The 15,053-nt window shown below is 29.3% G+C and overlaps 1 protein-coding gene across 5 annotated transcripts in view; it reads left to right on the top strand.

Moving 5' to 3' along the window:
* The first annotated feature begins 1,822 nt into the window (after positions 1-1,822).
* The window catches only part of Atac2 (Ada2a-containing complex component 2), a 58,251-nt gene continuing 45,020 nt past the window's right edge, over positions 1,823-15,053 (top strand). For 3 of the 5 annotated variants that reach the window (XM_075360963.1, XM_075360964.1, XM_075360960.1), the window contains exons 1-6: positions 3,246-3,463; positions 5,685-5,794; positions 9,060-9,301; positions 9,890-10,151; positions 10,380-10,471; positions 14,811-15,004. In XM_075360963.1, the coding sequence (XP_075217078.1) occupies positions 5,699-5,794; positions 9,060-9,301; positions 9,890-10,151; positions 10,380-10,471; positions 14,811-15,004 (886 nt within the window). In that variant the 5' untranslated portion in view covers positions 3,246-3,463; positions 5,685-5,698. Of the gene's footprint in view, positions 1,901-3,243; positions 3,464-5,684; positions 5,795-9,059; positions 9,302-9,889; positions 10,152-10,379; positions 10,472-14,810; positions 15,005-15,053 lie in introns of those variants that run through there. The other 2 variants (XM_075360961.1, XM_075360962.1) reach the window with 2 other exon arrangements.

Consider the following 15,053-nt stretch of genomic DNA (forward strand, 5'->3'; position numbering starts at 1 on the left):
GCAGATACAGTTCTGGAACCTATTTTATTCGATTTTTCATATCAAAAACCATATGTTAACTCTGCCTTTTAATTAGCCTTCTGAAAATGTTAGCACGACCGATCTCATTTCATTGGGTAGCTGAAATCCGAATGAAACCTTCTACTAGTCGTAATTCGTAAACGAAGCATTTTAGAACAAGTGTTTATATGAACTTTTTTCATTATTTTCACGAGTAGAATAAGTTATGAAAGTTCCGGGAAACTTCGTGATACACTCTGTACAAGTCAACAAGGCGAAGTTCATATTCATGGAGGACTACAGCATTGTTGTTTTGTTCGGCTATTGACAGAGTTGTAGATATAACACAACAGTACAATCTGGGCTTATTCCTCCTGAGCAAAGTAAATTGCTTGTCAATCTGCTCCAAACAAGAAATGTTGTCCGTTAAAAACAGGTTACTGTAATTTTTAAACCTGCAATAATTTCTTTCTGATTACACTAATAACACAAAAATATTATTACTGTATTCATTTTTAACACATTTCTTGGCATTTATTGCTTTCAGTTCTTCAGGGCTATCCTTAAGTTGCTCAACCGCATCCACAATGTGGATAATTAATTAATTCCTCACGAGAATGTATTTTTGACGTACATACTGCATTATATTTTTTTATCCATCCCCGAAGCAAAAGCTCTAAAGGGGTTAGCTTAGGCGATCTTGGGTCCCAAGATCGCCTAAGCTAACCCCTTTTTGCACATCCATAAATGGATTGGTCCAATCCATTTCTCAGAGAAATGATTAATTCTACTCGAGAATGTATTTTTGTTTTGTATATAATATTTTTCATCCATCCCCAGACGCAGAAATCTACAGGTGTTAGATAAGGATATCTTGGTGGCCAGGAATGTAGACCTCCCGACCGATTCATTTCTCGGTGAAATAATGATTTAAGTGAGTGGAAACGGTACAAGAGAAGTAGGGAAGCGCGCCAACTTGCTGGAAGTATACTTTGCGTTTCAGCACTAGAGTAACATCTTCAAGCAGCTGCGGCAATTTTTCTAGAAGAAAGTGCAAGTAGACCTCAGCATTTAAGGGGCTAGGTAATATGAACGATCCATATACCTGATTGTGAAGAAGGTCGCACCATTCATTGACGCTAAGTCGGTGTTGAAAATGTCCTTCCACCGTTTCATGATGATTTACTTTTGCCCATGTATGCTCATCGCATAAGTTGTTGACGCCATATCGAGCGAAATTCGTCTCGTCGGTAAACAAACATTCTTTTAGAGTTATCAATTTATACTCCACTAGTTGCAGAACTCTAAGCGAAGCGGACCGTCTCCGCACGTGCTGAACTGGTTGCTCATAATTAGGATAAAACCTGTTTTATTTAAGTATCCTCCAAACCATCGAATGCTAAACTCCGATCCGGTTACAAAGGCGTCATGTGTTGACGCCTGGACTGCATCGACAATTTCAACAGTAACAGCGTCGTGTTAAACGGATAGTTCGTCACTGATACGAATTCTAGGTAGTCAACCTGTTTCCCGAAGATTGCGAAAAGTCGCGCTAATTGTTTTGGGATCTGGAATCCTACGATTCGGAAAATGTATTTCATATTCTACTGCAGCATTTGTAGCATTACTATTACACACACCCAAAATGAATACAATATCTGCGTATGTCTGTTGTAAATAAGTATGGCATTACTTCAGTGGTAATCCGATCACGTTCAAACTAAAATTCACAAAAAACCTTCGCCAACGACAGCACAGTTCACAGTACCCGATAGATATACGAGTACTTAAAATACCTTAAAGAATGATTTAAACATTAATAATTATTGCGCATTGTTTATCAGTATTATTTATTGCCAAGTTTGAAATAATAATTTTTCAAACAATTTAATGTATTTCTGTAAGTAATAAAATAAATTTATCATCTAAGTAATATTTATTTATTTATTTCTATTTTACTAGTGTTCGGTATTTCCAGTTTCTTTTTAATTTTTTAACAGTAAATTTTGTTTTTACAAATGTTTCACATCACCAAAAATAATGTTGGTTTTTGTTTAAATAAGTAGTTTTTTGACAAACGTAGTAATGTACTGATTCAAAATAAAATCCTAATTTTTCTAATGTTTCGTTGTTTTATTCAGCTTATCTTCCACCGTTTTGTTCACAATTAAATTCTCCATAATTTTTTTTTTTAGTTTTATGTGTTTATTACCCTTTTAACAAAGTTATTGTTCGTCAGATATAAAAAGAGGGGTTTTTTTACCCCAATTGATTGGTTTTCACTCCAGATATCTCATAAACTACTGCAGATACGGTTCTGGGACCTATTTTATTAGATTTTTCAGGTTTATACCCAGGTTCTGCCTTAGTTAACGTCCTGTAAATTTCAGTACGACCTCATTTCAATGGGGTAGCAGAAATCCGAGCGAAATCTTTAACCGCCGTAACTTGCTGACAAAGCATTTTAGGACATAAATTTATCTGAACTTTTCCATTATTTTCACGAGTAGAATAGGTTATGAGAGTCCCGGGAGAACTTTGTGATGCATCTGTTTTATTTATTCGGTGTAAATGAGGCCGGTTAAGTAGTTTATCAGTTGTATATACATTCAATGCGAGACTAGAAGTGATAATTGGTAGGGAAAATAGCAAATAGGAGTGAGGAGGTCAATGTTTCACACAGCTTAGCCCAACCTGACACAAGGTTATAAACAATCTTGTGGACACAGTACGAAAACATCTGTTCGGTGTTAAACACATCTACAATAAAAATCTGAACAATTTAAAGTGATTAGACAGTAAAATATAATAGACTGTAAAAGCCGTATACCTCCTCGGAATGAGGAAAAATCCTGAACATAAATACCACGTATTTTGTCAGAATATAAGCTCATGAATAGGTTGCCAATCGACTGTCGTAAATTGTTCACAAGACGTTCATTGAATTTCGATTCTTATCACAATGCTATTGAGTGTTTCGATGATATACATATTGTTTCCGAAACACAGTATCGATATTTTTTTAATATTACTCTGTTTCGGTTTTTAGTCGACTAACAATATTAGTTTTCATAACCTCAATTTTCTTAATTATAGGTTGGTTATCTGAAGAATGAAATTTTTATTAAATTTATTCTTAACAGTTGATATTTCTTGTGTTCATGAAATAAATTAACTGTAGTGTTTTTGATATATTTTGTTATAATTACTATTATTTATTTTATAGTGTTATGAGTTATATTACATAATTACGTATATCATAAAAATGAAGTACAGTTATGATTAGATGCAAATAAAATATTTATTATTATGAATTTAAAAAAATCATTGAGACATAGCTTACTGTTTTATAATTTACTTGTAATGTGATACTTAGAATGGATTTATATTGTAATTAAATATTTAATTTTATACACCACCTTAGAAGCAAGATAAATACTAAATAAGCAAGATTTAAAGCAAGGTAAATACTATTGGAAAAAACCAATAGCTCCAAAAATATAAAACTATATTTTTTTAAGCATTGTCGTAAATAAATGCTAAGTATATAAACCTCTTCAAAAATTTAAACTACTTTAACAAAAAATATATTTAATTCTTTATTGTTACTTTCTGGCTTTCATTATGGTTTTTATTTATCTTCTTTCTAATATGAGAACAGAAAAATATAACTGAAAGTTTGTCAATAACCAAATGGTTGCATTATTTAAAAAAATCCAAAAGTTGTATTATTTTTCTTTTGAGTGCATTAAATTGGTGCTAGAAATTTTTAATACTGGTACTTTTTCTACATAATTAGGTTAAGATTTCGTTAACTTGACTGAACAAACTAATTTGTCAAATTATTTTGAAATCCACAAACTTAAATTCATCTATTTTCTATTAATTTCCTAACTATAACAAATTAGGCCGAGTAATATAGTTGTGAAATATTGTGAAAGAAAATTGAATACTACAAACTTGTGTAGCCTTGAAGTGAAAAATTACCAGGCTCATATCCCTGTTATAATTGTGCCACATATATTTTCAAAAATTCCTTAGAATGACAAATCAACTAAGTAGGCCTCTAATGCTAGAACTGCTCTGAGTGACATTCTCAACTATGACATACTAAAATTGCTGCCCTTGGTTAAGAAACACTCTCACACAGCCTTGTTAAGAAATACCATTTTGTGAACCAGCCAACTTTTCTCAGATCTTACTAAATAATAATCGTGTCAGGTATAATTTTTTGATTTCAGATTAGATAGAACCTTTACTTCCAAAAGCCTTTGGTTTCTTCTTCTTCTATAAAATAGCAGTGAATTCTTCAGTGACTCCTGTATCATTGTTAAGTTTATAGTTTCTACCTTAAAAAGTTAGAAGTTAGTTAAAAGTTAGTTAGTGTATTTTGTAACATTTTTTGTTGTTTTGAAAGACAACTGATTAACTAATCTTCTTTTCTAGAAATTATGATAATTTTGTAAGACTGTTCACTGACAGTTGTTAATATTTGGTTTTTCTAATTCTAGAATTTTTTATTGCAGAATATTATTAGCCATTTATTTTGTTGACAGTTTGAATGTGGCATGTGCACATGTAGGGTTGTGAGGTATGTTGTGAGTGTGTCAGTAACAGTGACTTATTGAAGGTGTGTTTGTAGTTGTTTTTTATAAGGATGAAGAAATTTATTTTTATTTACATTTTGTACTGAAACATAAATTGGGATAAAATTATTAATAAAAAAGACCCAATCTGTGCTTATACACACATATGTGCATTCATATGGGAAACAAATTATTTAAAGAATGAATTGGGTAGTTTTACTGTCATAAATCCTTAAAATAATAAATTTTTTTAATAATAATTATTCATGTTTATTAGTCGTTTTGAAGCAGTAATGTAAGAACACTTTATTTAGGTTATTTGTAGTATGTAATTGTGAATTAAAGTACTATATATGAATAAACAACTTATTGAGAATATATTGCATAATTAATTTATGTAGCTTATAGTTCCATAGTTTGTATAAAAAATTCTAATACAAAACTTGTCTCCAAAAACTTTAAATTTAAATTTTAAGGTTTATAAAGTAGACTTTCCATCAATAATATTCTGTATGGTTAATTTTTTACCACAGCCAATACCTGTAGAAAATAAAAGTAACATTTAATTTTAGAATTACTAAAAGTGAAGTTTATTTGAAAAAATTGACAATTTAATAAAACAGAAAAACTAATTTGGTGTGATCCCCTGGTGTTGCTAGGATAATCTGCAAACGACCTCTATCTGTGGTTGTATTTAACCATTCAGAATCATTTGTCTTTTTTTTGGATTGTAATAAAAATTTAACTTTATAACAACAACCTTTTTTGTAAAATAAAAAAACTTTTCTTTATATCAGTAAACATATTACATTTTGTAAACAGCATTAATCAGATGTGTAAGTTTCTGAAACAGTAGTTGTGCCTGTTGAGCAGAAAAAAAGAAAAAAACATTGCATTCAATGCAGGTTAGTTTATTGTGTCTGTTTTATAACAGAAATATATGTATCGTTGAGAAATGTTATTAAGCAATGATTGCTATGATTATCATTATAATGCAAAAAAGCCAATCTTGAAATAATGTAACAAATAATGCTTAATAGTTTTAAATTACTATGATTACTTTAAATTTATCTAGGAATTTGATATATTTTTTTACAGATTTAACTTGAATAATGATGATTAACTCTGAAGATTGTATCTCTGATGAGAGCAATAAAAATAGCATTTCCAGATTTAGTTTTATTGCAGAACATGATTACTGTAAAAAGGTATTTAATATATTGTATTATGATATCGTTTTCATTTTGTAATATAAGTTTTTCTATTTACTGACATTCTGATGCTGCAGTTTGTAATCCTGTTAACAGAAACATCAACTAATGATGATTTATTCAAATGGAAATAAACCATTTGATTGTCTCATTGCTGCTCAATACAAAGGTTGTGGGACCAAAAATTCAAATGAGGAATGTTAGTTAAGAAAAGGAACCTAATTGAAAGATTTGCTGTACTTTATAAATTTTTATTTTATTATGTACTATGTTAAGTTCACTAATTTAATGAAATTAACATGATACGTTTTGGTGGCATTTTATTATAAATTGGAGGAAAAGCTTTTTGTGGTTTCTGAGCTTAAATATACAAAATTATTATGAATACATAAATACTTACAGTTTGTGTTACCTGTTGATTCCCTATTACTTACAATCATACTTTTTTTAAACCTCCAGGACTACTATTAGGTATTGCTTCAGAGGATGATATGAAGTGTATGAAAAAACCATGCCTGACTGGGATTTGAACCCAGGACCTCCAGATGAAAGGCCGAGACATTATCACTCATGCCACGGAGGCTGGCATTCAATCACATTTACATAAAATTATGTTAACCATTAGCATTTATCAAATAGAATGTTTGATAAAAAATATATCATGAATTTTACAATTTTTGTCAAAAAGAATTTACATATTTTTCTGTATTGATATTGGTCCCTTCAAAGTAGCCCCCCAGAGATGTGACATTTATGCTAGTGTTTCTTCCAATCCTCAAAACATTTGTGACAGCATTTTTTTTTTTTGTGTAGCCTTAAATTTATTAGTGATGATTCATTTATATCATTGTTGTTCTTGTAATGTCCTGTTAGTCAGTGGGAACAGAAAAAGTCACAGGATGTTGTACATCCTGCAGAATATGGAGGCTGTGACATGAGTATGGTTTTATTTTTGGCTAAAAAATCTTGAATTAATAGTGAAGTGGAGCAAAATGTAAGAATTGATTGCTCACATCTGTGATCAATTTTTTTCTGATTGCCTTCCATAAGCAACATGAAACTGCTACATAATACTGTTAGGTGTAACCTTGTGGTAAGAATTCATTATATTAAATGCCACTGTAATACAAAAAATAGTAAGGAGATGAAACTTAAGACTAAATCAAATTTGGTGTGCTTTATTCAGTCTTAGTTCTTCAGGAAGCTTCCATTGAGATGACTGGACCTTTATTTCAATATAATTACCCATAAATATCCCCACTTCTTCAGTAGTTTTTCTAATAGTGATATCCTTTATTTTGTAGATATTCTCATTAGTTGTGAATGTATTAGGACATCCAACTTTTTTTTGTGTTCACAGCCTTTTTTAAACTATTTGTACGACTCATAAACCCTTGTTGTTGACATAACATCCTCATCAAAGAGCTTCTCTAACATCTTCACTAATTCACTGCACTTTATTTTATTTTTAATCAAATCATTTTTGACAAATAAATTGTCTCTTATAATAAAATACTTCTTAATTACTCAGCTGCCAAATTTCAACTATGCATTTAATATTGCTGAAAATGTTGATATAGTTGTAGACTGTGCTGCCACCATGTGAGAAAAAGATGAATTCGGTTAAAAAAACAGCATGCTGAATTAAAAATTTCTTGGTATTTTTTTATCACACCTTGGATACATTATTGTATACGAAAAATGTCACACATGTTTTAGTTTTTACTAGCATAGAAATTCTGATTTAATATTTTTTAATCTTTATTTAAATTGACTTGTGTGTACCTAAATTTAGTTTTATTAAATTTACTCTTGTAATTTCTGTTTCATTTTAAACTGTAATTTTTTTTTTTGAGTTTGACAGAATTTTCATTAGATTTGTGTGAAGATTTATTGAAATTTCAATTTGTATAAAACTTACTGTACATTAGTTTAATCTACAGGGCTTTTTTTTGTGGATATTTTATTATTTATTTAAATTTAAAAAAAACAAAAAATTTAAAATAATTTAAAAAAACTTTAAATCATAAAGTCATCTCTTAAGGCTTGAGAATATATTTTAACATTTATGAATAAAAATTTAGTATGTAGTTTAAAAGAAAAAAATAAGTGGTGCAAAATCTGTACACAATTTAAATTGTTGAAATAGAGGAATAAACTTAATAAGATATTTTTTGTTAAGATATAATTAATTATTTAAAAAACTTCAATCTTAGATAATTACTTAAGATTGAAGTTTATTACCCGCTTTGTTGGTTTTCCATTGGTACATTAATCAATTAATATTTCACTCAGTACAAAATTAGTTAGAGTGCAATGTAAAACTGTATTGAGATTTTGTTTAATTAAACTTACATTATTTTAGAAACATTATTAATAGTTACTTTCACTCAATAAACTACAAATGAAAAGCAAGAGTAAATAATCAGGATATAATTTACCTATTCATCATTAAGTTTACTGTATTTTTAGCTGGATTTGAATCAAAAGTCCTGTAATATCATTCACATTTATACCATTAACCATTAGGTTAACCATTAAGTTAAAAAAGTTGTAACTTAAGAATTGATAAGTTATTGTACTTTATTTAAAATTTTTATTTGTAATAACCATGGAATGGAATGACTTAATTATCTAAAGTAAAGAAATTCAATAAAAACTTGATACATTGCCTTTGACTGAAAATGTATTGATTCATAATAAATCATAGAATAATCTAGAAATCCCTCTCCAGAATGACTGGTTTCAATTGGAAGTTGTAAGATAGCCTTTCATTAAAAAAAAGGACATGGCTATATTCATTTTTTAAATAAAAAGATATGTGTGACACAGATTAGGGGTCCAGGCTAAGTTTGATAAACCTGGATGTTTGTTATTAGCAGCAGATGGTGGCCAGGAGACAAAACCAAGAAATCGGTAGCATGTAACTTTGTCTTATCCTATTACAGTATGTTGATGCTACCATAATGATGTTGGTTTTTGATAACTGAATATATCCTTTTGGAATATCATATAATTCATCAATTAATGAACTGGGAATAATGGATAAAAGGGCAAAAAATTCGTAAAAGAACATAAAGTATAATTTAATGATAAGTGAATAAAATAAAGCCAAAATCAGTGTGCTGTATTTGAAAAAAAATCTGTCATTACATATTTTCTTAATAATTTTAATCACATGAAATAATTACAATAAATCATTATAATAACACTGATTTTATTTAATGGATTAATTTTCTGTGATCTTTTATTTTGTTTTCAGAAGATGAGTTGTGTTAAGAAATCAGAAGATGACGAGATAGTTTCATTAAAAAATAAAAAACGGAAAGAAAATATAAACAGGTTTGAATTAAAAGAATGCAGTGGTGATAATGGGAGTAGTAATGTTAATGATCTTTGTGATGATAAAAGTGATAGTGACAGTGATAGTAGCAGAAAGGAACTAAATTTAAAGATTCGTGATTGGCCTTGGATTGATCTGAGCCTCTACAAAGCTGATAACAAGTATGATTATATCACAGAAACCTTTCTTATTTTTTAATAATCTAATTTATGTGATACCTATTAATATGTTTTTAGCTGTGCTGGATCAAGAGAATTCTGATCAGAGAAGGAAAGTCAAAATCATTATATTGTTATGCATGCACACATATGCTATGAATGTTTAATACAATTATTCACTTCGATTACTGAATCTCATAAGTTGAGATATTGTGGTGTACTTATTGTACTAATTTCTTGTATCTAACTTTTTGCTGAGTGTACTATTGGAATTTTTGAAACGTGTTTCTGACTTGTTGATTATGGAATCTTAATAATATATTAAAATTATAAGAATTCTCTAATGCAGGACTCTTGTAATGTACTGTAGAGCTGTACTAATATTATCTTATCCTTCTTTCAGATATTATACATTACACATTATTTGTATAACATTATTTATTATAAAACAAATCAATTGAATATTTTTTCCTAGTATTTTATGAATGCAGTTGGTAGGATTATTTATTTGTTCTCTTTAGTGTTATTGTTTTATTTTCAGTAGTAATATACTAAAATGTAAATGATTTTTTTTTTTTAATTTTCTTGCAGTTGTGTTCGGATGAGTGCATATGATGAAGAGCAAATGATGAATAAGCTTTCAAAAGTCATTACACATTTAAGAAGAAATAATGTAGCAGTACCTGCACATATAAATATGAGATATCGTAAATTATGTGTTCGTAAGATGAAAAGAGAACGCAACTTAAAATTATTTAATTTTGATGAACATATCAATGACTGTCATAATAGCAAGACCTCTCATAGTAATGATTCATCCAGTAAATCTTGTGCAGTATTGAAAAACTATTATGTTAGTGTGATTTTATTTTATTACTTTTATTGTGATTTTATGGCGAGATATATACAATTTGTATTTTAATGTTGTGTGAAGTTGTGTAACTACAAATAATGTTGAGAATATTTTAATTGTGTGATTATAATTAATTCTATTTAAATATTTTTAAAATTTTGGTATTATTTTCTATATCTTTAGACATTTATAGAACTACCATATTTACGTAATGCATTATGCCTTCAGGAACTGGAAGAAACACAAGCCCCAACAGGAAGAATTTTGTCTGAAGGATCTTATCCCAATTTGACATCTGTGATAAGTTCATACACAGAAAGGTATGTAAATTTTTTATGATTACTATTTTTTTTTGTAGTTGTGGATTTGTATTTGCTGATCTAATTTTTATGTATTTAAATTTCTGTGTTTGTGCCTTAACTTAGTAAATTTATTTTGTATTATTTGTATTTGTATTATATACAGGACTAGAATTGCAGAAAACTATGAATTATGGATTCAAATCCATTCATAAGCAGTTTTTTATTCCTAGATTTGTTTGGTTTCATTACAAATGTGGTTTCAGTTATTTTTGGTTTTGTATGTAGCAAAAATAAATTAATATATTAATAGTTTTGGATATACATAGAATTTTGTATTTTATTTATGTTTTGTATTATTAAGTGGCTTTTTTGGGTGAAAAACACTTTCGCATTATCCCCCCGGAGCAAACATATAACAAAAAAAAAACCATTAAGTGGCATTGATTGCTGTGATAATTAGATGGTAAAAATGTGTTGTATATTGATTAACTTTGCTAATCTAATGGAAACAGTTTTATGTGGCTTCAGCATTTTCTCCTTGCAATTTACCTTTCAGTTTCAGGATCCAAGAAGTTCCATTTGTAGTGTATCAGAGTAAAAGGGATGCAGGTACCTTATACAGCAGGACCTTATACATATTTTTATATATAACGTTACTTCATATTTTTATTTATAACATTTAACAGTATTTTATCCATATATGAACACCTTTTCTGTCTCATATTTGTGAAGTTTATAGAGAAAATGTGACAGAGTTGTCATTAATAGAAGTTAGTAGATTAAAAATTTTATTATTCAGTTTATTTCTGTGGTCAGGCAAATAGACTAAAAGCAATTAATGCACACAGAAGGATTTGCTTATATGATGCTAAAATTATTGTTATTTATAAAATTTAATTATTATTTTATGATTTATCAGTTATTGAGCAATTTACTATTTCATTTTGGCTAAATTTGAACAGAGAACATATTAATGAGAGTGATTTATTTTGTAAATTTCTAGTTTTAAACATTTTGTGGTGTGTATATTTATGAATGAAAATAACAAATATTTGAATTAATATAAGAGTATAAAATTAATGTTTCAAATATCTGTAACATTTGCCTTTTTAAACATATACAATTATTTTATTATTGTCAAGGATTAATGTCAAAAAAGTAATAAGATTTCATGAAATAATATTAAGTTTTGAAAAAAATATATGTAGTATTGAATGTTAATATTTGAAGAATAAATTTATAAAATTTTAATTGTTCAGATTTCCAACAGCATGTTTAGCTTTAGTTATCAGGATCTTCATAGTTAAAATTGCTGAAGACCTCTTTCATTTTTGAGATTGAAGGACTCTTTTACTTATTGAACCACGAAGATTTCAATTATTGTCTTCTTCACTGTCTAAATTGTAAAATGACTACATGATTCATAATGTAACTTTTACTGATGCTATTAAGTTAACAGTTTATTCAAAGTATTGAGTAATCGTTGTAAATAGTAAAGTTGACAAAATGGTATAGAAGAAAGTTACTCTTCTATTGTAGTTATTATTTTGTAACTATTTTAAATTATTATCATCTGTATGGCTATGCTGTAATGCATTAGGCTGATGTTGTGTAAGAAAAGTTCCTTTTCCAATCAGTTTTTGTGTCACAATTCACTATTCTATACCAACCCCTCCCCAACCACCAATGAGTGTATTTTAACTTAAAAAATTCACTGTGTCATATTGATGTTTAGGCTTGTGAGAATGGAGATGACCATTATGATCCTCAGGGCAAGACTAAAGACTTGTTTCAAAGGTTTATGACTTTTTAACTTGGAATGGGCTCTATCTGCTGGTCTTACAACTATAGAGGCCAGACCTGGGGCTTCCACAGCATCCAGCAAGTGGCAGCAGGCCTGAACAGACCTGGCTGCTGGTCAGATCTGTGTTAGGTACTGGTTAGATCTGTGTTATTGGTAGTGGTAAGTTGCTCTGGCAATGAGCAACTCTATATGAAGAATTTAAATGACCTGGAACCAGAATACTTGGCTTAGTCTGAATCCTACATTGGAACCCAGACAGGATCTGCCCCTAATAAAAATTATAGTTGGTGTCATCACACTGGAACTGGAGATGATTGATTTCTGTGCCCCTCACAGAAATTTGAGGGGCACAGAAATCAGTCAGCTGTGGACATGCTGACTCCATCAGAGTTTGATTATCAATTGGGAATACCAATAAGCGAACAATACTAAATTTTGTTGCACAGTCCACTGAAACGTATGAGTAGTTAGAGGACAGTCTGATGCCTACCAAGATGACACCTGACTTTGCATTCATCAAAGGTGGTGTAGGTGTATCAATATTAGGCACATGTGATTGCTATGATATATTCAAGGCTAAATTGCACCATGTGACTGGATAGAACTCCATGCTTACTAGGTGCAGACTCATTCGTTATTCATCTGCTATACTTTCATTTGCATTGGGAAATCTGAAGACCTTTTGAAAAGGATGTGCTCTCTGTTCTTTACTAAGATAATTATTTCTAAGCTGCCATGTTCTAAGTTTGCCAAAAGTGAGCATAAGTTGTTGTAAATGGTTGAATTTAATTCTGGTCAGTTATTAGTTTTTTAATTATTTTGAATTTCACAGAATTTTTGTGTAGTGAACTTTCATTTTTTAAAGTGTTTTTATCAGCTGGCACAGAAAAGGGAGTAGGTCGTTTTATCAGTGAAGGACAAAGTAAAACATAGATGATAGACTTAATAATGAGAGGCAGTGAAAAATTAACAGTAGAATATTATCTAGGAATGTGTTTGTACTTGTAGAAGTATTGCAAATAATACGCTTCTACCATAGTCACTGATTGGTAAGATTGGTAAGATTCTCCATACTTAATGCCATGAATCTTGTTGAAAAAATACACTTTGTAATCCTTTTCTCTAGAATTTGTTCCTTGTCAAAACATCAAGGGAATTCTTAAAATGATTTCAGAAGTTCTCAGTTATTTAGGCGTTGACATCACTCAAATCTGTCTTTGGTAATTTCTGTATTAAGGGCATGTGTTACATCAGTGGGATGGGGGTTTGGATCGTGTTCTCATAGGGTATTTCTAAAATACCAAAGATTTCTAAGGTAAGGTAAGGGTTTTTTAAGGATGTAGAATGTTGTTCACAGTCATCAAACCTTAACATAAGTTCTGATATTTATTTTTTTGTTAAAAGTAATTATCTGCACAAATTATTCAGTAATCTGTTTGCTTATTATTTCCTGCTGAAAAATTCAGCAGATATATTTTTGTGTAACTTATTGTGGCAAATTTCAAAGAGTTTACAAAGATCATCCAATTGTTTATCCATCTTTTGAAGTTGAGCCGTGTATAGTAATGTATGCGTACCCAGCAGACATTCAACAGAGATGAATAAAAATATCCTTCATTAACTGTAGACAAAGAAATATCTAAATTTATATACAGAGATAATGAGATTTTGTTTTCATCCTAAAACTAGAAATTCTGAAAAAAAATTCATTTTCTCTTTAAACTTGACTGAAACATTTTTTTATAATGTGATACACAAAATTTCATAATGAATTTTCAGTATTGTTATATACACAGCCATATAGATAGATAACCAATGAACAAACAGACAGACACACTTTTGGATTCGGTAATGCTGATTTCTAGGTTTGAATCCTGGTCAGGTCTGACGTAAAGAGTGATTGTAATTGGTTGTAAGAGTACATTTTTGAGTGCACCAAAACCACCATGTGCAACAGCCAGAAAAAAAATTTAGTCAGCAACATTAAGTTTTTAAGGTATTTTTATAACTTGATTTGTTAGATTTTTGTGTTAATCTTAATAGTGTATTCTTGTAGTTAATAATTTTATGTACTACTTAGTAAATTAAAAAAATGTTAGTTAAAGTATATTACAAAATTAAATTTTGTTTTTGAAATCTTCAAAGTATTGAATAGTTTAATGGTTTGTAGTGTGATTATGTTCAAGTGAGTATAAATGTTCATGAATTGATCAGAAGTAGATTGCATCACTAGACAGCAATGAATAATAGAATATTTTTAGTAACGTATTTTTTATTCAGTTAAAAAACAAACCTTTATTTTCACCCTAAATATCTTCTTGTAGCTCTAATACAGTAAAAATTTGATGACTCCTTAGTTTTTCATTGAGTAATCATAACAAATGAATGTAGCGTAGAGATGAATAAGGTATACACTTCGGTAAGATATTCTCCATTTAAATTTTTAAATAGGTTCATTAGTTATTGTTGCAGGATGACATTAGAATGAAAACATTCCAAATAGATTCAGTTGTATTTTTTTTGTAGCATTAGTTATTATTTCACTTGTTACAGATCTTTGAAACCATATATTTGGTGTGATATTGAAACAAAACCTTTGTGGATAAAATTATTAAATCAAATCGAGAAACAAGATAGTAATATCAATAATGATCATCGTCCGCCAATATGTTATAGTTATGTAAGGAATGAACATATACCTGCCATTAATTACCTCTGCTCTGTTTATTTTTGGCCTGGAATTGATTGTAAGTAATCACATCTTAATTTATCAAAGTTTTAGTTTTGAGTATTATT

This window comes from Lycorma delicatula, chromosome 3, assembly GCF_047948215.1.
Source record: "Lycorma delicatula isolate Av1 chromosome 3, ASM4794821v1, whole genome shotgun sequence".
NCBI classification, from domain to species: domain Eukaryota; kingdom Metazoa; phylum Arthropoda; class Insecta; order Hemiptera; family Fulgoridae; genus Lycorma; species Lycorma delicatula.